This window comes from Lampris incognitus, chromosome 20 (genome assembly GCF_029633865.1).
Source record: "Lampris incognitus isolate fLamInc1 chromosome 20, fLamInc1.hap2, whole genome shotgun sequence".
NCBI classification, from domain to species: domain Eukaryota; kingdom Metazoa; phylum Chordata; class Actinopteri; order Lampriformes; family Lampridae; genus Lampris; species Lampris incognitus.
In genome coordinates, this window is record NC_079230.1 from 10,878,198 (window position 1) to 10,898,633 (window position 20,436).

The 20,436-nt window shown below is 43.7% G+C and overlaps 1 protein-coding gene across 1 annotated transcript in view; it reads right to left on the minus strand.

The window, feature by feature from the left end:
* Nucleotides 1-12,323, minus strand: part of dnah2 (dynein, axonemal, heavy chain 2) — a 223,342-nt gene extending 211,019 nt beyond the window's left edge. The window contains exons 1-6 of the mRNA XM_056300849.1: nt 12,302-12,323; nt 11,953-12,065; nt 10,687-10,912; nt 6,858-6,968; nt 5,742-5,980; nt 4,280-4,471 (exon numbers count right to left, since the gene is read on the minus strand). Of these exons, the coding sequence (XP_056156824.1) occupies nt 4,280-4,471; nt 5,742-5,980; nt 6,858-6,968; nt 10,687-10,912; nt 11,953-12,065; nt 12,302-12,323 (903 nt within the window). The remainder of the gene's footprint in view (nt 1-4,279; nt 4,472-5,741; nt 5,981-6,857; nt 6,969-10,686; nt 10,913-11,952; nt 12,066-12,301) is intronic.
* Between the last annotated feature and the right edge of the window lie 8,113 nt (nt 12,324-20,436).

Consider the following 20,436-nt stretch of genomic DNA (forward strand, 5'->3'; position numbering starts at 1 on the left):
TTTTACACAGTTATTTGTAGTTTATACCTGTTGGGGGGCCGCATAGCCAAGTGTACAGAAAAAATAATAGACCAGACTGCATTGTATTATGGTACTGAATGGGAGGGGGGGCATTCAAATTCATTCTAAGGAATTATATGTCATTTCAAATTCGTTCAAACTTAATTTTTGGAAAAAGGGACAGCCCTATCACACACACTCACATGAGTTTCCACTGCATGTGGAAATGCCATAAAAACTAGCCATAAAAAATAAAAAGGCTCGGTGTATGACAGCTTGAGTCTGGTACCTCTTGACTCTCATATCAAAGGTTACTCATGGCACTGACTTAAATTGACAGACCTTGAACCTATTTTACACTTGAGACTGTTTTGTGTAACACTTTGCTTCGACTGAATATTCGATTGTGCTCATTGGCTTAAACTCCCAGATTGAAGCAGTTAGGTCCCTATAACCTCTAAAGGCCAAATTGAACCAGCAGATGTAGGCATACTGCAGCTAGGCATACGTCTGTATTGATTCAAGAAGATGTGTATGCATATACAAACAGACACACATATACACATAAAAATATGCCACAAGTGTGCAAACCTATACCACATATCCCTTAGCTCACAGATGAATGCTTAAGACACACACACACACACACACACACACACACACACACACACGCATACAGAGCCATATGCACTATACATAGACATATGTGCACATAAAAGCACACACATGCCTGCCCATGACCATTAAACCCAGTGTTACTGTAACCTCCCTGTCTGTGTCATGTGTTTGGGTTCTTACCTGTCCATTTCCCTGGGAAATGTAACAAAAGGAAAGGGGGGGGGGCTCCAACAAGAAAGTAAAAAATGGCTGAGGCCCTATAGGGAAGAATGGGGGCAATGGCAACTCTGTCTCTCTCTCTCTTTCTCACACACACACACACACACACACACAATTTACAATTTAATTTAACAGACGCCTTTATCCAAAGCGATGTACATCTGAGAGCTGATACAACAAAAGCAAGGATCTAGGCAAGAGAGAACAACACAAGTAAGTGCCATAAAGCTAAGTTTGAGCCCGATAAGATGTAGGTGCCAACAGGCAGTGCACAGAGGCTATACATAGAGAGCATAGAATGCATAGAAGCAGATTGTCAATAGATGAACTTACAAATGGCACTCACACGGGACTGCACATGAAAATACACAATTACACACAGTCATGCACAGACATACATGTGCAAATGCTAAAAATTGCTCACAAGATTGCCAACAACAGATACACACGTAATGCACAATGTGCACCACAAACCGATGAAGAAAAGGAGGCTAAGCTAAAGAAGAGAAGGACAACCATACACACGCTACTATGAAACAAATGCACTGTGATTAGAGTACGAGCTTAACAAAAATCACACACAAATGAAGTTCACATCAGTGAGCCTTGTTCTGGTCCATGAGAGAAGGGAGGTGTGTGTGTGTGTGTGTTTGTGTGTGGAGGGGGAGAGGGACAGTACCTGATGGAATTCTTTCTGCATAAAATAAATAATGCTTTAAAGTCAAATCAATTTTATGTATGTAGCCCATTATCACATATTACAAATTTGACTTGGTTAGGATTCTAGCTGCAGCATTTTGAACCATCTGAAGACTTTTAGTACTAGCATGTGGCAGACCTGAAAATACAACATTATAGTATTTAAGTCTGGATGACACATATGCATGTATTAGTCTCTGCATCAGCGATAGACAGTAATGACCAAATTTTAGCTTTTATGTACGTGAAAAAAGCTAGTCTTGTTGATTTCTTTAACGTGCTTATCAAAGGAAAGGTTGGGATCAAACGTAACACCCAGATTTTTGACTGCCACACTTTGTGAAATCACAAAGCTGTCGATTGTTATTGTTACTTGATCAAATTGGTGTCTGTGTCTAGCAGGGCCAACAACCAGCATCTAAGTTTTATCCGAATTTAAAAGCAGAAAATTTAGTGCAGCGGAGAATCATCCACATAGCAATGGAAATTTATTCAATGACTGGGTGTAATTTGGCCAAGAGGGGAAATATAAAGAGAGAAAAGTAGAGGGCCAAGAACCGAGCTCTGAGGTATGCCATATTTAATGTCAGAGAACTTCAATATAATATTATTTTAGCAGACAAATTGTTCTTCCAGACAAGTAGGACTTAAACCAAGCAAGAACTAAGCCAGAGACACCAAAATTACAATTTATTTTGTCTAATAGTATACAGTGATCAATGGAGTCAAAGGCTGCACTGAGGTCCAGTAGTAGGAGCACAGAAGTAGAATCAAGAGTCCATAGCTAGTAGAAGATTGTTCACCATTCTGGTCAGGGCAGTTTCAGTGGAGTAACAGGCTCTGATTGAAAAGCTTCGTATATAGTTTTCTTCTGAATGGGTCGAAAGTTGTTGATGCACAATTCTCTCTTGCAGTTTATAAAAGAAAGGAAGATTAGAGACTGGTCAATAGCTTGTTTGCAGTCATGTGATTCCAATGATGCATGAAATTCAGATGGAGGGCAGGAAGTGAAAAGCAGAATGGATCAGATGGAGGAAAACCCATACTGTGCTAGTTTAGATGATATTACAAGAGGAATGTATAAACAGAAATAAGATATGTTGGATGTGATTCTTATGTTATGAAGAGGAGCGATTTTTCAACTGAATGAAAAGATTTGCCTGAGGCAGTAGATATAAATAACTACCTTGTTCTCCAGACATCCTTCTACTAAAGAAAACAAATGAAGCATACAAAAGTATGGAGGCATGCAACTTTGTTTGTTAGCGGTTGGGTCCATGACCTTGGTACCAAGGTGCTCCACAATAGTTGTCGTTTGGTTTTCACCAGGGTGAGTGGCTTTATTGTTCTGGGGATTAACCTAGCAACAAACAGTAAATGCCGTGGCACCTCTCGATGTTAATGTTACGGTTGTTTAGTTAATGTTACTAGATTAACCACTCTCAAAATTCCAGTGAAACACTACTAAATTAATTGCTTTTCTTTTTGTATATTTAATGGATGCACTGGAGTGGGGTGGGGGTGTGTGCTAGCACCAGTACTCTTCAACATTTACCTCCTATGTGTCACAAAACTTTTTCATAAAGATCTGGAAGAAAGTAGTTGGATCACAATAGACTTTAGGCTAGATGGAAACCTCTTCATCACCCGAAATTTTGAGGCAACCACCAAGCTGTCTGCAGTGCATGTCTTTGAGCTGCAGTACGCTGACGACTGCGCTCTTGTAGCTCACACACAAAAAGACCTGCAAACCATCCTTGCCGCAATTGTGAATGCCTACAGCAGTCTGGGTCTTCACTGGACCTTCCAATGGAGGTCCAGCCCCCACTCACTATGCCCGTCTTCACTATAGAACACCAACCACTCTCAATCCTCCATCTTTCAAATACCTGGGCAGCATCCTTTCTGAGGGCTGCAACAGTGATCACGAAACTCATAATAGAATCAAACAAGCCTCTGTAGCCTTCCGCAAACTCCGACGTAAGGTCCTCCAAAACAGACACCTCCACCTGCATACCAAAATTGCCATTTACAAAGTCGTCTGCATCACAACTCTCCTATACAGCTGTGAAGCCTGGGTCACATACAGGCAGCCGCCACCTAAGGTTGCTGGTGCGGTTCCACATAAGCTGTCTGCAGCGAATCATGGGGATCAAGTGGCGTGACCATGTTCCTCATACTGAGATTTTTGCTAGAACTAACTGCAAGAGCATAGAAGCCATGGTCACTGAACACCAACTGCGCTGGCTTGGGCATGTCATCAGGATGCCTCAAGAATACCTGCCACGTCAAGTCCTGTATGGACAGCTTCATCTGGGCTGCCGGTCCACAGGTGGTCGGAAGAAGCGATACAAAAACCAGCTAAAAACATCACTGAAGAAGTATTGTATCGACCCCTTGAGACTAGAGCAAGCTGCCATCAACCATTCCAACTGGCAGGAGATCTGCCACAGATGTATAGAACAGCTGGAAATTGAGAGGAATGTGAAAAAAACAACAGAAAAGACTAAGGAGACAAACAACCATGCCTGCCCCCAGTAACTCAGACGTCATATGCCCAACGTGCAATAAAACTCGTGGATCAAGAATTGGACTCTACAGTCATCAAAAAACACACCATTAACGAGGAGGGATGTCATCATAAGACTCGATGGACTACCAGCAAGCAAGCAAAGCAAGCCTGTGTGTGTGTGTGTATGCACACAACCTCCCCAGGTGAAGTGACCTAGTGAAAAGTGGCTACCTTGCGGAAGAGAGCTGTAATCCTCTCTGTGGTGTTGTAGAAGGGGGAGTTGACCCAGATGATGCGGATGAGGTTAATGATGTGTTGGAGCTTGGGGGCCACCTGGTTGGGGTGTAGCTGGGCCAGCTCTTTGCAAGGCTCCTTTAGTATGGACAAGAAGGACATGTTGGACTGGGCCTGCAGAGAGCTATCCTGGAACACACAAATACACATTGACAAACAAAGAACAAATAGTCAAACTTCAAATTTACACCTGGCACATACAAACTAAACTCAACCTTATCAAGCCTTGAGTGGTCTTAAACCAGGGCAACAACTCAAACCATCCTCTTTCCTGCAAAAGGTTGTGAATTGTGATTCATACATATGCCATACATCTGCTGGTGTTCGCCATCCATGATAAATGTTAAATGTCAAGCGCAACTCCACAAATCACACCAAAGAGAGAAACACTAACACAGTGCAGTGTGCCCACAGCCTATTTTTGGCTTTACGCAGCAGGACATATGGAGGCTTCACATCTTCACTCCCATTTCTCATCTAAATATACCATTTGGGCTCTGGTTTGCTTCATACAGTAAGGTAACTGGGTGCAATTTTGAGCGCCAGTCAGTGTCATTCATTATAGATTGCCTAAATCAACCCCACCAATCCAATCAGATGCTGTTGGAAAGAACCAGCCTTAAATGGATTGTCTGGCTAGCTGACAAACTTTATTATTAATATTAATAATAATGACAATAATAATAAAAAATAAATTTTATTCATATAGCGCTTTTCAGTGTCCTCAAAGATGCTTTACATAAGTTAAAATGAACATAAAAGCAACACACCAAAAACATAAAACACACAACATTAATCACACATTAAAAGCAATTCTGAAAAGGTGAGTTTTGATAAATGACTCAAACATGGATGGATTACAGCTGTCTCTGACGTGTTTGGGGATAGAGTTCCAGAGGGAGGAGGCAGCTATGGAGAAGGCTCTGTCTCCCCTTAGAACGTTGGGCTGTAAAAAGGATAGTGGATGGAGCCTCAGTATTCCCAGTTTGCTCATATAATTCATCACACTGAGCTTCTGTGGTGGCTCTACCAGCAAATGTACTATGCTAGACAGAGCTCTCTGAATGTCATTCTGTGCGGTGCTTCAGGCCACACTTTGCCTTCATTTGCCTCCATATTGCCTGTCTCTCTGGAAGCTGCCTGATGCACAGATTTAGCAGCCAAGTCCTCTGAAATAAGTTGGTTCATCGCTGTTAACACAAAGTGGAAATTGCATTTTACTGACCCAGTTGCAATGCAGCATGGCTATTCCCACTCTAGACACTGTGAGAGACCTTTTTTTCACTTCCATTTGATGATAAAATTTCCCACATAGGAACCTTAGAACAAAAACATGACAGGCTATTTCTTTTATTTACTGATATGGCTGTTGGTACATGCAAACTATCAGTACAGGCACCTGTATCTCCTCGGCCAGTTTACAGAAGGATGTTATGTAGGAGGACTTGGAGAGCTGCAGGGTGTTCTGGATGAGTCTGACTTCAGGCTTCTGCAGCTGTCGGCTGATACCCAACAGGTCAGTGCCACGTCTCCTCCAGAAGCTGATCTCCTCCAGGGGACCCAAGCTTTGGCCTATCACCACTGCCTGCTGGGCATTCAGCACCTCCTTGATCTGCCTTGTCCAGTGTATTACCACGACTACAGGGACAGAAGAGGAGAGAGGGAGAGGGAGAGAGAGAGAGAGAGAGAGAGAGAGAGAGAGAGAGAGAGAGAGAGAGAGAGAGAGAGAGAGAGAGAGAGAGAGAGAGAGAGAGAGAGAGAGTGAGCGGGAAGGAGATAGTGAGACTGAGGTGAGCAGCAGGTAGGTTTGGAAGAGAGAAGAAGATGGGGTGAGGGATGCAGGATGATTACAGGAAAGGAACAGTGGGCTGAGGAAGATGGAAAGAGAGAGAGAGAGAAAGGGGGGGTGAAGGAAGAGGAGAAGGACAAAAGGTGAGCAGAGTAGAAGGCAGGTTGAGAGCAAGGAAGGAAGAGGGTACATGGGAGAGAAGTAGAGGTTCAAATGAAAGCACTTCTGAGGAAAGGGAGAGATCTCAGAGGTTCTGGAGAGATGGCGGAGGGACAGAGTGGAAGACAAAGGGAGAGGAGGAGGCAACAAGAGGTGATGAGCCTGGTGCCTCATTAAATCAAATCTCTGAATAGTACTAGTCAGGAAACGGGCTTGGAGCTTCAATGGTGTTTTTGAACAGAAACACAGATAAAGACATAAAAGTCCAAGTGACCTTTTCAACGTTATCCTCAGAGATGCAGAAAAGACAAAGGCAAGTGTGCCAATGTACACTCATATAAACACGCACAGACACACACATGCATTTATACAGGTACACACTTAAAAAAAATGTATATTCATGCACAAACACACAGTCATATACCTACACATACACACAATCACAACACAAACAAAACACGTATATCCTCAAGAATAGCATGACCACTCATGAATACACGCAGATGCTTACACACACACACACGTACTTACACACAAACACACACCCATACAGCCCCTCGGACTTACTCTCTAGTCTCTGCACTAGCTCCTTGTCCTTGCTGGCCTCCTCAGGGCTTTGCTGCAGGGCCTCCAATGGAATGTACAGCACAGTCTTGTTCACCTCCTTGAATCTGGTGTCTGGCATTCAAACACAGCATTATAGTTGGGTGTTAGAAACAGCACAGGAGTAATATGGCTTTTAACAGGGGCTTGTCAATTTAAGCAAAGTTTTGATTGAAGTGCTTACATTCTACGAAAAAATATGATTTCTCTAACAGTTCACTGCATTCAATGATCTTTCATAGGCACCTTCCCAATGGGAAGGCGCCTATTACTCTAGTGCGGAGTAATAGTCTAAACTTGATTTTTTATTATTGTCAACATGTCTGGTTACAGATGCCATTTCAGATGCACCATGACTACCACTGAGGCATTGCAGTATTTACAGGCGTTGGACAGCGGCGATTTTAAATTGTTTGAAAAATAGTATTCAAGTTGTTAAAATGTTAATTTTGGTGTCAGTCATCTCTTAACAGACATACTAACATGTGCAATGCATTAATATCTCAATTGGGTATTTATCTTGACAGAGTATAGAGTTTAAAAACCATGGCGGTAATTTTGACTGCCCTCGGTCGTTCTAGTAGTTTTTAAGTTCCGGTCGTTGTTTGGGACAGTTTCAATGGTTATTTTCAGTTAATTTTTTAAATTTAATGATTTATAGGCCTTGTTACGTTTGTTAGATTACAAATATGCATTTTCCGTTTTGTTTTTCAGGTAATGTTTTCAATTTTGCTATTCAAGTTCAATAATTTCTCTTTGAAGCTTAAATTAAAAAAAAATAGTATTATAGTTGTTCAAATGTTAATTTTGGTGTCAGTTGTTTCCTAACAGACATACTAACATATGCAATGCATTAATATCTCAACTGGGTATTTACTTGACAGAATATAGAGTTTAAAAACCGGATGACATTTTGATGGCCCAAGGTCGTTTTAAGTAGGAGTGAAATCCCAGTCGTTCTAGTGTTAAACAGGAACCTTGGATTGTGTTTATTGTCCCTAATTAGGCCTGCAATGTAGGAAACGCTCGTCTCTTTGGTGTTTTGGTTGAGAATGGACAGCAGTTCTTTCAGACAGAGGAGATGGGCCCTGAGTGTGGATTTGTTGCACCTATGCCCCACTCTTCTGACTTTGCTTTTCTCATGATGAATGTTGTCATTAATCCAGGGGCAAGAGTTAGCTGAAGAAAACTACCTGATAGTGTAGGGAGCTGTGGTATCTAACACAGAACTACGCTGATCATTGAACCAGGTTACAAGATCATTAACATTGGAGGAGTCAGGTGGGGGGGGGGTGAAAATCAGAGAAACAGGATGAAAAGTAGCTGCAGAGTTGGCATTGAAGAAGCAAGAGTGTACTGTGTGCTTCTGTGGTTGAGCAGAAGACTGAAGTATGGTGTCAAAAATGATGCATTTGTGGTCAGAGACAAAATCAAACATAGAAAGAGAGTTCAAAGTCAGAGCGAGGGTAAAAACAAGGTCAAGAGTGCGATCATGGTCATGCATAGAGCCGGATTCATGTTGAACAAGGTTAAGAGAGTTGGTAATATTTAAAAAGTTGGTTGCAAGAGAATCTGAGAGGTTGTCAATCTGCCGATTTAAATCACCATCCATAATAACTCTATCATATTTGAGAACCACTGAAGTTAACAGTTCAGAGACTTCATTTAAAAAAGAATTGTTAAGAGCACAAAGCAGAAAACTTTGGGTTTGTGTATCCAAAGGAGTTGAATCAAGTGCAACTGGACAACTCCTTTGGATAACCATGACCTGGATGAATGAGAACATTCACAGACATGTGGGTTTGTGTGTTTCTGCATGCAACTCTGTGTGTGTGTGTGTGTGTGTGTGTGTGTGTGTGTGTGTGTCTGTCTGTCTTAAAATATGTTTTTCAATGTGTGTGTAGATGTGTGTGTTAGTATATGCATGCTTCTGCATGATGTTTGGAAGACAGAAGTGAATCAATGAAGGCACGGTGAATGAGGTACAGCTTTGTGCCAAATAAAACAAGCACCAAATTGCTACTGTGAAGCCTAGCATGGGGCTGAGAGCCATACTACAGTAGTATCTACACTAATACCTGTGGTCTCCACTTTCATTTATGTTGTAAATCCACCATCTGAAGTCACAGTAGGCACATCATGATGATTTCATTGTTATTGAATCTGCAAATTTAGGATGAAGTTGCTACGGCTCACTGCAGAAATGTTTACCCCGGAGGCCAAGATCTGAGTCTGGGAATTCACAATCCTTGAACTGCCTCTGATTGTTAGTGTATTGACTGAAGATGATATCACAAAATGAGAATTGGTGGGGGGTTGACTGAATGAAGAGGATTTCTGTCAGGATTCTTCAATCTTCAGAACGCAACCTCCAGCACGCACTGGGGTGGTTTGCAGCTGAGTGTGAAATGGCCGGGATGAGAGTCAGCAACTCCAAGTCGGAGGCCATGGTTCTCTACCGGAAAATGGTGGATTGCTCCCTCCGGGTTGGGGATGAGTTGTTGCCTCAAGTGAAGGAGTTCAAGTATGTCAGTGTCTTGTTCACGAGTGAGGGTAGGATGGAGCGGGAGATTGACAGGCGGATTGGTGCACTCTAGAGAACATGTTTTCACTGCTCCAGAGTTTAAAGGTGGTGTGCTTTACACCACAAAAGCCAACACTTGGCAATGTGCATGGGGATCTTTGGCTTATGTGTGGCTGCTCGGCCATGGAAACCCATTTCATGACGCTCTCGATGAAGATTATGTGCTGACATTGCTTCCAGGGGCAGTTTGGAACTCATTAATAAGAGCTGCAACTGAGAACAGTTTCTAAGCACGTCAGCGGTCCTGTTCTGTGAGCTTTTGTAGCCTGCCATTTGACAGCTGAGCTGTTGTTGCCCCTTGATGTTTCCACTTCACAATAACAAATTTACAGTTGACTTGGGCAGTTCTAGCAGGGCATGTGACGAAATGACTTGTTGGAAAGGTGGCATCCTTTTACAGTGTCACGCTGAAAGTCACTGAGCTCTTCAGTACAACCCATTCTACTGCCATTGTTTGTCTATGGAGATTGCTTAGCAGCTGCATGCTTGATTTTACGCACCTGTTAGTAATGGGTATGGATGAATTAGTCAAACCCACTAATTAGAAGGGGTATCCACATACTTCTGGTCATGTAGTGTATGACTGGGCATCCAGGTAGTGTAGTGGTCCATTTCGTTTCCTACCAACATGGGGATCGTCAGTTCGAATCCCCGTGTTACCTCCAGCTTGGTTGGGCGTCCCTACAGACACAATTGGCCGTGTCTACGGGTGGGAAGCCGGAGTTGGTCGTTGCACTAGCGCCTCCTCTGGTCGGTTGGGTTGCCTGTCCAGGGGGGAGGGGGAACAGCATGATTCTCCCACACGCTATGTCCCCCTGGTGAAACCCCTCACTGTCAGATGAAAAGAAGCGGCTGGCGACTCCACATGTATCGGAGGAGGCATGTGGTAGTCTGCAGCCCTCCCCGGATCGGCAGAGAGGGTGGAGCAGCAACCGGGATGGCTTGGAAAATAGCCAAGTACAATTGGGGAAAAAGGAGGGGGGGAATGTAGTGTTTGACCAAACTGAAGCACATGCCTGTCTATCGCTTGCTCTTTCTCTCTCGCTCACTCACTTGGAGATGTTTTGTTTATAAAGGTGCCCTCTTTAATACCCTTCCCAACCTTCTTAGAACAAGAACAGAAGGTGAGAGAGAAAGAGTCAGGGCATTCTGTGAACAGTCATTACTTGGACAGCCCCATCTCTCCCCCCAACCAAAGACAACACCTACCTGTGAGGTTAATGAGGAAGGAGTGCATGGGGGCAGTGAATAAATTCTTGTGCCCTGTCCAGGCAGAGCTTTGGGTGACCAGCGGGGCATGCACGCCATTCATCAGCCGCAGCAGGGCCTCTGTGGCATTGCCACGCACCGTGCCAAACTGCACGGCTATTTCAAACGTCTCTTCTGTGATTGGTGCCTCCAATGTGCGGATGAAGTAGACCAGCTGCTCTGTCACCTGTTGATGTGGAGAGAGAGAGAGAGAGAGAGAGAGAGAGAGAGAGAGAGAGAGAGAGAGAGAGAGAGAGTGGAGTGGAGTGAGGGAGAGCCAGGAGAGAGTCAGAGATAAGGCAAGCACAGATATGAACGTATGTGTGTGTGGGGGGGGGGATAGAGAGAGAGTAGGTAGAAACAACAGGACGGGAGAATGGAAATGGTGGACAGGGACAGAGAGAGAGACTAGGTGGGGGTGAGGCAGGAAATAGGAGAGGAGAGACAAAAACAGAGTGAGAGTGTATAAGAAGTCCAAACACTGCAGGCATACAGGCATAGAGAAATACATAATTAAATCCCTGCGTCTTGTGATTCTCTTCAGTGCACTCTTGATAGCAGGAAACCACTGCAGCCATGAAACAGCAGACATTTTTGTTAATTCTTGTGGGCCTCTTTAGATGCAGCTTACTTGGTATTCGGGGACATCATTACCAGAATCTACAAAAGCTCTTATCAGTTATAATATTGCAAGGTACCATGTGTATGTTTGTGACAGGGAGCATTTTCTTTGCATGTTTACATGCCCGTCTTCAACAATCTGCTAGCGATCTCTACTTCACATCTCTGAGGCTGATGAGGGGAATGGCTAGTCCACCTTGACTCACTGCTTTTTGGCATTTCAATTAATCAGAATGAAAGCTGAGAAGGTATGAGACAAGGTGGACAAGGCTGCATAAAGTACTGGAATAAAGGGATCCAATTTCCTCTTTCGAGCAGCAACATGTATAGCCGAGTGTACGTACACGGCCAAGCCAAACATCACTCTCTCTGCTTGAAGTACTTTCAAGAACTACTTTCATCATCACAATAAACTTACCCTGCTCCTACATTCTCCAAAGAATTATCTAAACCGCCGGTTACATTCAATGCCAGACATTCATTATAGGGCTCGGCTCTTTCATTAAGGGCTCACACATCTCGCATTGGGCTCTGCTGCTATTCGAGCATGCAGTACTTTACAGCAGCTTCAGAACTTATATTTAGTTGAGGACAGAGTATGTATACCTGAGAAGGCATGGCGTACTCTACCCGTGGTCCTCTGTGGGGGTCTAAGTAGATGACCATGACTTTGATGGAGGCGTCTGCTACGAATGTGTCCAACGCTCTGTCGACCTCCTCTGTCACAGTAGACAGTCCCACACAGTCAATAAAACGTTTCCGCTGAATTGGGGCAGGGGGGATATAAACATGAAATGGTGGGAAGAAATGATGGTGAATCGCTGTGCTGACAGTAAAACTTAGCAAAACCACAACAAATGAAATTGCAATAATAATTATTATAACTGACTGGTGATGACTGTGTTCTAACTCTGTGACCCAACCGCAGTGTCCTACCCACCACCACCCAACACACCTGGCCCAGGCCTGGCTCTCATTGGCAATTTAAAACCGTAGCAGGTGGTGAGAGGGCTATCGCCAGTATTACCCAAATGATATCATGACAGGAAACACACACACACACACACACACACACAAACACTCACACACTGCACCGAAGGCGGTATGGGTCACTGCATGTAAATGCCAAAGCTGTGTTCCCAGGCAGCAAGTAGTAATTAATTCTATTAATTCAGTTGATGAGAGGACAGTGACTGTGCAGGTTCAGTGTGCACACACGAGTAATCACAGCCTAAACTCCTTGCTCTCCAAATCTGGCAACCCAAAGAGCTATTATTCTGCTTTTTTCTGCATAGGCTATTTCTCCTACTTATGACCATGAAAAACTGATATGCCTATTCCACAGTAGATAAGATCATGGAAAAACCAAAAAAAAAAACACAAAAAAAAATATATATATATAAAATTAAAAAAAATAAAACCATGCATATCCTTTCAAAGTGTCCTCAAGCAATCTCCTTACACAAGCACTCGCTTGTTCACTGTAGACTGCCCTGGGTGAGTGAAAGTTTAAGCTAAAGGGTTAGAATGCAAAATTAAAAGGACAAATAATGGGGATACCCACAAATATTTGAACTCTAGATAATCAGGGTTTTGTGTCAGAAGGTTGATATTGCTACCTAACAGGTCTTCTCAATTGAGGGGCTCATGGTTGAACAGAAAAAAATCTATACACCTAGGCGTCTAATCCATTGAAATTCTGATATTTCTCCCCCCTCCTTTTTTTTTTATCCCCAATTGTATCTGGCCAATTACCTCACTCTTCCGAGCTATCCTGATCTCTGCTCCATCCCCTCTGCCGATCCAAGGAGGGCTGCAGACTACCACATGCCTCCTCTCATACATGTGGAGCCGCCAGCCACTTCTTTTCACCTGACAGTGAGGAGTTTTGCCAGGGGGACATAGCGCATGCGAGGATCACGCTATTACCCCCAGTTCCCCCTCCCCCTCGAACAGGCGCCTCTACCAACCAGAGGAGGCACCAGTGCAGCGACCAGGATACATACCCACATCCAGCTTCCCACCCGCAGACACGGCCAATTGTATCTGTAGGGACGCCCGACCAAGCTGGACGTAACACGGGGATTCGAACCGCCGATCCCCATGTTGGTAGGCAAGGGAATAGACCGCCATGCCACCCAGACACCCTCGAAATTCTGATATTTCCAAATAAGCACATGTTATATCAAATAAATGTCTTGGATTGTTTGTCATTTGGACTTGAGCGTTTTGACTCTAGCCTGGTCACACAACTCATAGAGTCAGTGTTAGCTATTTCACAGATGTTGAACAAGAAATTGTTTATAAGCAATGGGTAATATACACTCACTGGCCACTTTATTAGGTACACCTTGCTAGTACCGGGTTGGACCCCCTTTTGCCTTCAGAACTGCCTTAATCCTTCGTGGCATAGATTCAACAAGGTACTGGAAACATTCCTCAGAGAGTTTGGTCCATATTGACATGATAGCATCACGCAGTTGCTGCAGATTTGTTGGCTGCACATCCATGATGCGAATCTCCCGGTCCACCACATCCCAAAGGTGCTCTATTGGATTGAGATCTGGTGACTGTGGAGGCCATTTGAGTACGGTGAACTCATTGTCATGTTCAAGAAACCAGTCTGAGATGATTCGAGCTTTATGACATGGCGCGTTATCCTGCTGGAAGTAGCCATCAGAAGATGGGAACACTGTGGTCATAAAGGGATGGACATGGTCGGCAACAATACTCAGGAAGGCTGTGGCATTGACACGATGCTCAGTTGTTACTAAGGGGCCCAAAGTGTGCCAAGAAAATATCCCCCACACCATTACACCACCACCACCAGCCTGAACCGTTGATACAAGGCAGGATGGATCCATGCTTTCATGTTGTTGACGCCAAATTCTGACCCTACCATCCGAATGTCGCAGCAGAAATCGAGACTCATCAGACCAGGCAACGTTTTTCCAATCTTCTATTGTCCAATTTTGGTGAGCCTGTGCGAATTGTAGCCTCAGTTTCCTGTTCTTAGCTGACAAGAGTGGCACCCGGTGTGGTCTTCTGCCCAACTGCCTCAAGGTTCGACGTGTTGTGCGTTCAGAGATGCTCTTCTGCATACCTCAGTTGTAATGAGTGGTTATTTGAGTTACTGTTGCCTTTCTATCAGCTCCAACCAGTCTGGCCATTCTCCTCTGACCTCTGGCATCAACAAGGCATTTTCGCCCACAGAACTGCCGCTCACTGGATATTTTCTCTTTTTCGGACCATTCTCTGTAAACCCTAGAGATGGTTGTGCGTGAAAATCCCAGTAGATCAGCAGTTTCTGAAATACTCAGACCAGCCCGTCTGGCACCAACAACCATGCCACGTTCAAAGTCACTTAAATCACCTTTCTTCCCCATTCTGATGCTCGGTTTGAACTGCAGCAGATCGTCTTGACCATGTCTACATGCCTAAATGCATTGAGTTGCTGCCATGTGATTGGCTGATTAGAAATTTGCGTTAACGAGCAGTTGGACAGGTGTGCCTAATAAAGTGGCCGGTGAGTGTACATCTCTCAGATATTAGGGTTTAGAATGGAAAATATTCTGCAAGTTGTCCTCATGTTTTGATTTTGCAACACATCATGTCAAGCAGTTGAGCCTGCAAACTCACAAGAGCTGTCTGGCTTCTGACCATACTAAAGCCTGGGAAACAGTGATTTTTTTCTGTTTTTGTGTTTGCTAGTCTGAGTGAATGTCAATCAAGGAAAATCTAAATGGGCATCCCTAATAGATTAATAGTTAAAAGGAAGCTTTGACCATGAGTGTAAGCCAGGTGTTGGTGCTACACCAAATACTTAAATCTACCAACGCTAAAATCAAGACAACACCCCAGTGTGATAGGGATTAATTTAAAAAACAAGAATACCATTGGTTTTAAGATGCCATAAAAACACAACTTGTCTAATTTAAGAAAGTTTAGTCTATGTTACTGACGACAGACAGCAAACTTACCACTGAAGTCATTTACAGTGTACAGTACATCTGAGAATTAAGTTGGAAAAGATGACTAGCAGGGAGGATTCTCAAGGGGTATGAACATTTTTTTGTTCAGCATCAAGATCCCCACCACACAGGTTTTAAAAGCTTAAACAATCACTCAGCAAAGTCTCAAAATATCTTTCTCTTGCTCATGGGAAAATTGACAGCCTATCATGGTACACACTACATGGCATTACGGGTCATATTAGCTGCCTAGTTTTTGGCTTTGGGAAATAGTTGTTCATGTTCACAAATACGTATCGCACAGCCCCGGACCACAGGAGTAACAGAAAATGTATGTGAATTCTTGAATTGAGTGGTATTCCACTTTGGTGCCTATCAGCAATGTAGATATAATGTAACTCTATACCCCTCCTATTTGTGAGTGCACAAGAGAAAACTTTGCAATCAATTCTTCACTGTTGACAAGATCTCTGATAACAGGTTGAAGATTTTACCAGGCTAATGGTGCTCAGGTCCACCATTTCTTCCTGCACCAAAGCTGACTCATTGCTTTCAACTTCAGTCTGATCTGCAATGGTTGCCAGTGCACGTGCGCGCGCGCGCGCACACACACACACACACACACACACACACACACACAATACATTTCAATAAGCCTTTGAGAATGCAGTGACAACCAATTTTCATAATTACATCTGGTTCACATTGTCAGAATAATCTAGCCTCGCCATTCTTTTTTTCTTGTGTCATTTGAGCACCGTCATTACTTTGGACAGCAGTTTGGAGTAGATTTGATATAATTTTACTGAGCACTACTATTTTATATATGAAGGTGCAGAAGGTCCTGAATCCTGGAGAGAAATCACACGATTATTCATCAAGCTTCCGTGATTAATTATTTAATTATATAATTCGTTTTGGGTTGTTTTGAGGAGTACTCTTCAGAGGATTACCATGTAATGTCTCATCATTTTAGTGAATAAGAAACAATTGCAAATCAAGTATTCACATGATCAAATCGTAAAGGAGAGTGTTTCCAGGCTAGATGTGGGCACACTCAATGGGCTTCATTCATCAATTGTTCATATGTACAAATTTGTTCTTTCACACCCACGGAATTTTTTTTAGCCCTCAAGATTGTCTGACAGTCAGAAGCAAAGCCTGATCGTTATTTGTAATTCCTCCCCCCTAACATCTATCATCTACCTCTTGCAAAGAGTCATAACCCAGGCGTGCAAAGATGTCAATGTTAGCCAATTGATGTCTAAATTTAGGTTCTACACTGGTCTCTGAGACAAACTTAAGGATGAAACACTTCCATTACCCGTGTGTAAGAACAAATTTGTAAGTACAAATGATTGATGAATGAGGCCAAATGTACACATAGAAGCATGTAAATGTAAATACATTGTAAAAACATGGACTGTTTACATCCATGAAAATAATGTAATACTATAAATTCTGAAGGCACTCTTGGCTGAGCTACCGTGCCTCTGGACTTGCCTTTGCTGATGGACTCACTCTGCTGCATGGGGTGCTGTGGGTCATCATCTGCCATAGCCAAGCCTGCTGGTCAGCTTCCAAGCAGAGTGGAGAAAGGTCAGAGACAGTAACCTTTAAAGAAGAAGCATTAAAGAGATGGACAGGCAATATCACCTAATTTCAAATTTCACATCTTTGACCGCTACTGACTCCTAACTTTTTTTTCCTTGGTGGGGATAGATTTGTGGTCATTGTGAGGAATCACGGTATCTTAAAATATTTTAGTAAGAGCCCCCACGTGCACTGATGAGGGCCATCTGAGTTCATCCAAAACGGTACAAATCCCTTTTCGCAACCAATTCTTTTTTTCTCCCCTTTTTCATTCAGCCAATTACCCCACTCTTCCCGAGCCATCCCGGTCGCTGCTCCAACCCCTCTGCTGATCCAGGGAGGGCTGCAGACTGCCACATGCCTCCTTAAATACATGTGGAGTCACCAGCCGCTTCTTTTCACCTGACAGTGAGGAGCTCTGCCAGGGGGACATAGCGTGTGGGAGGATCACGCTATTCCTCCCAGTTCCCCTTTCCCCCCAAACAGGCGCCCCGACTGAGCAGAGGAGGCGCTAGTGCAGCGACCAGGACACATACCCACACCTCCCAGTTCCCCTTTCCCCCCAAACAGGCGCCTCGTCTGAGCAGAGGGGGCGCTAGTGCAGCGACCAGGACACATACCCACACCTCCAAGTTCCCCTTTCCCCCCAAACAGGCGCCTCGTCTGAGCAGAGGGGGCGCTAGTGCAGCGACCAGGACACATACCCACACCTCCCAGTTCCCCTTTCCCCCCAAACAGGCGCCTCGTCTGAGCAGAGGAGGCGCTAGTGCAGCGACCAGGACACATACCCACATCCAGCTTCCCACTCGCAGACACGGCCAATTGTTTGTAGGAACGCCCGACAAAGCCGGAGGTAACACGGGGATTCGAACCGATGATCCCCATGTTGGTAGGCAAGGGAATAGACCGCCAAGCCACCCAGATGCCCCAGGTTTTGCAATTTTTTTATAACATGACCCTGTGGGAGTGCAGGATTGAGGAGACGGAGAGATCGAGTCGAGTCAATTCAAAACGACACCGATACAGCACAATCTCTCGCGGCAACCAGCTAACCGCTAGGCTGCTGCAAACACGTCTCCCCCCCCCCCCCGGAAACTCTAAGCAGTGCCTACGTCAGCACTCTGAATGTCCGCCTTAAAGGAGCAGCAGCCCCTGGTGAATCTACCCTCGTTTGTGCATCGCCACAACACAATCGAACATATGCACCCCCTCCCTCCCATCCTCAGAGCAGAGATAAACAGGAAAGAAAGAAGGGCGGTGTGGGCATTAAAAGACCACCAAGCACAGAACAGGTAGTGAGAAAGGTCAGAATACAAAAGCAAAACAAATAAAAACGCAGGTGCAAGCAGCAATACACAGAACCCATGCCCAGTGGTTTGTAAAAGTATTCAAACCCCCCTGACAGTCATCACTCATTTCTGGATTATAAAAGATACTCACACATGTGTTCCCGAACAGCGTTGTTTTGGTGAACCATAAACTCTAACAGCATGTTCTCAAAGCCAAAAGAAGTTATGTTTTGCTAACTTTTTACTAGTAAATAAACAATTAAAATATAGCGCAACCCTTTGTGCTCTGAAAGCTCCAGGTTTACACAAATGACAAATTACTTCTAAGACAAACACAGGTTAACACAATTGGCCATAATCAGTGTGCACCTGTAAGATATTAAAGTAACGGTTGCCAAGTCCTTGAAATGAAAATAAGGAACAGGGGACGGGGACGGGGGTTGGATGGACGGGCCGGCGCGGGCATAACAAATATAATGTGCCTTACACACACACACACACACACACACACACACACACACACACACACACACACACACACACACACACACACACACACACACACACACACACACACACACACACATATAAAATAAGGAACTATCCTTTTTTTAAGGAACGGCTGGCAACCCTAGTGTAAACTACTAATAAGACCCGTTAGCTTGATCCTTTAGCCGAGCGGTTAGTGATGTCGCCTTGTGGTGCAGTACACCTCGTATCGAATCCCGCACCGGGCAAGAAAATAACCGGTTACACTAGTATAAAAAGCACTCGATATAGAGGAGGAAATATCTTTAGAAGAATGGAGTGAGGCATGTAAAGAGGCCCAGAGACAGACAGTTAGCAGCAACCTAAAGCCTCTACAGTATAAATGGCTGATGCGTACATGTATAGCTCCTGTTAAATTGCACAAGTTTAATGACAATATTCCTGATGCCTGTATTAAGTGTAGTGAGGCAAGGGGGGCGCTGTTTCACTGTATATGGGAATGTGTGGAAGTGAAAACCTGGCAAGATGTTGTTGATATGATTGATCAATTTTGTCAAAGAAATTACCATTGAGTCCAAAGCTTTTTATTCTCGGTTTACATCCTACCATCCCACATTTACACAGCAATGAGTTCAGATTTATAGATATGTGTATATTACAAGCAAAACGTGTAATTGCTCTTAATTGGAAAAGTGTTGATGGACCAAGAATTGGTATGTGGGTTAAAGAAATGGCTTCAAACATGTCAACGGAAAAGATAATGTATATTGTTAGACGTAAACAAGGTGTTTTTGATAAAATCTGGGGATTGTTTCTGTACCTCTTAAGACGTAATACTAATGTTGGTAACTTGCTTCAGCAAGAACAAGCTCTGGGGGAGTAGAACAACTCTATCTGATTGTTTATATGCGTAAAAGCAACTGAAAAAAACCCACACCCTCTAATCAGTCTGTGAAAGAAATTATTATTATTATTTTTACATTTAATTTTAATTTTTATTATCTTCTTTAATCCTGCTTTGAATTGTATTACTCATTATAGGGACGGGGTTATGGGGGGGGGTAGGGTGAAAATGTTTGCTGTACTGTGCTATTACTTGTTTTGATGTAATTTGCAAACAAAATTCAATAAATATATTGCTTAAAAAATAAAATAAAATAAAAAGCACTCTGTGTAAAGTTTATTAGCCAGGCGTGAACTCCATCAGAAAATGAAGACAAAGGAGCATAATACTGAAGTAAGGGACAAAGTGATTAAAATGCAGAAGGCGGGGAAGGGATACAAAACAATATCCAAGTGTTTGGATGTCCCATGGAACACTTGGATCCACTGTCAGAAAGTGGAAGCTGTATCAAATTATACATTTGCCTCAAGGGGCTTTACGGCAACACAACATCCTGTCGTTAGACCCTCGCCTATTGAGTCTGTTATTCCAGCCTCCAGGTTTTATTATGGAGTAACAGGTGAAAGCCATTTAACTTTGGCAGACGGGGCACTGGCGCAACACCGCAGATGAGCAGCAGTACCCGTATGATGGCGCCCGAGAATCCGACTAGCGAGTCAATGTTCACAACCATTACCATGCAAGCTAACATCTGCCACTACTTACCAGTCAGCGTTGTAAAGGCAGCGAATTTCAGGACTCCGCGCGTTTGGACAATTGACGTCGGCAAATATCTAGCGCGTATTTTCACCTCTGCGCGAACAACAATATTATGCCGTAAACGTCGGTTAGTAGACGAGGCGTT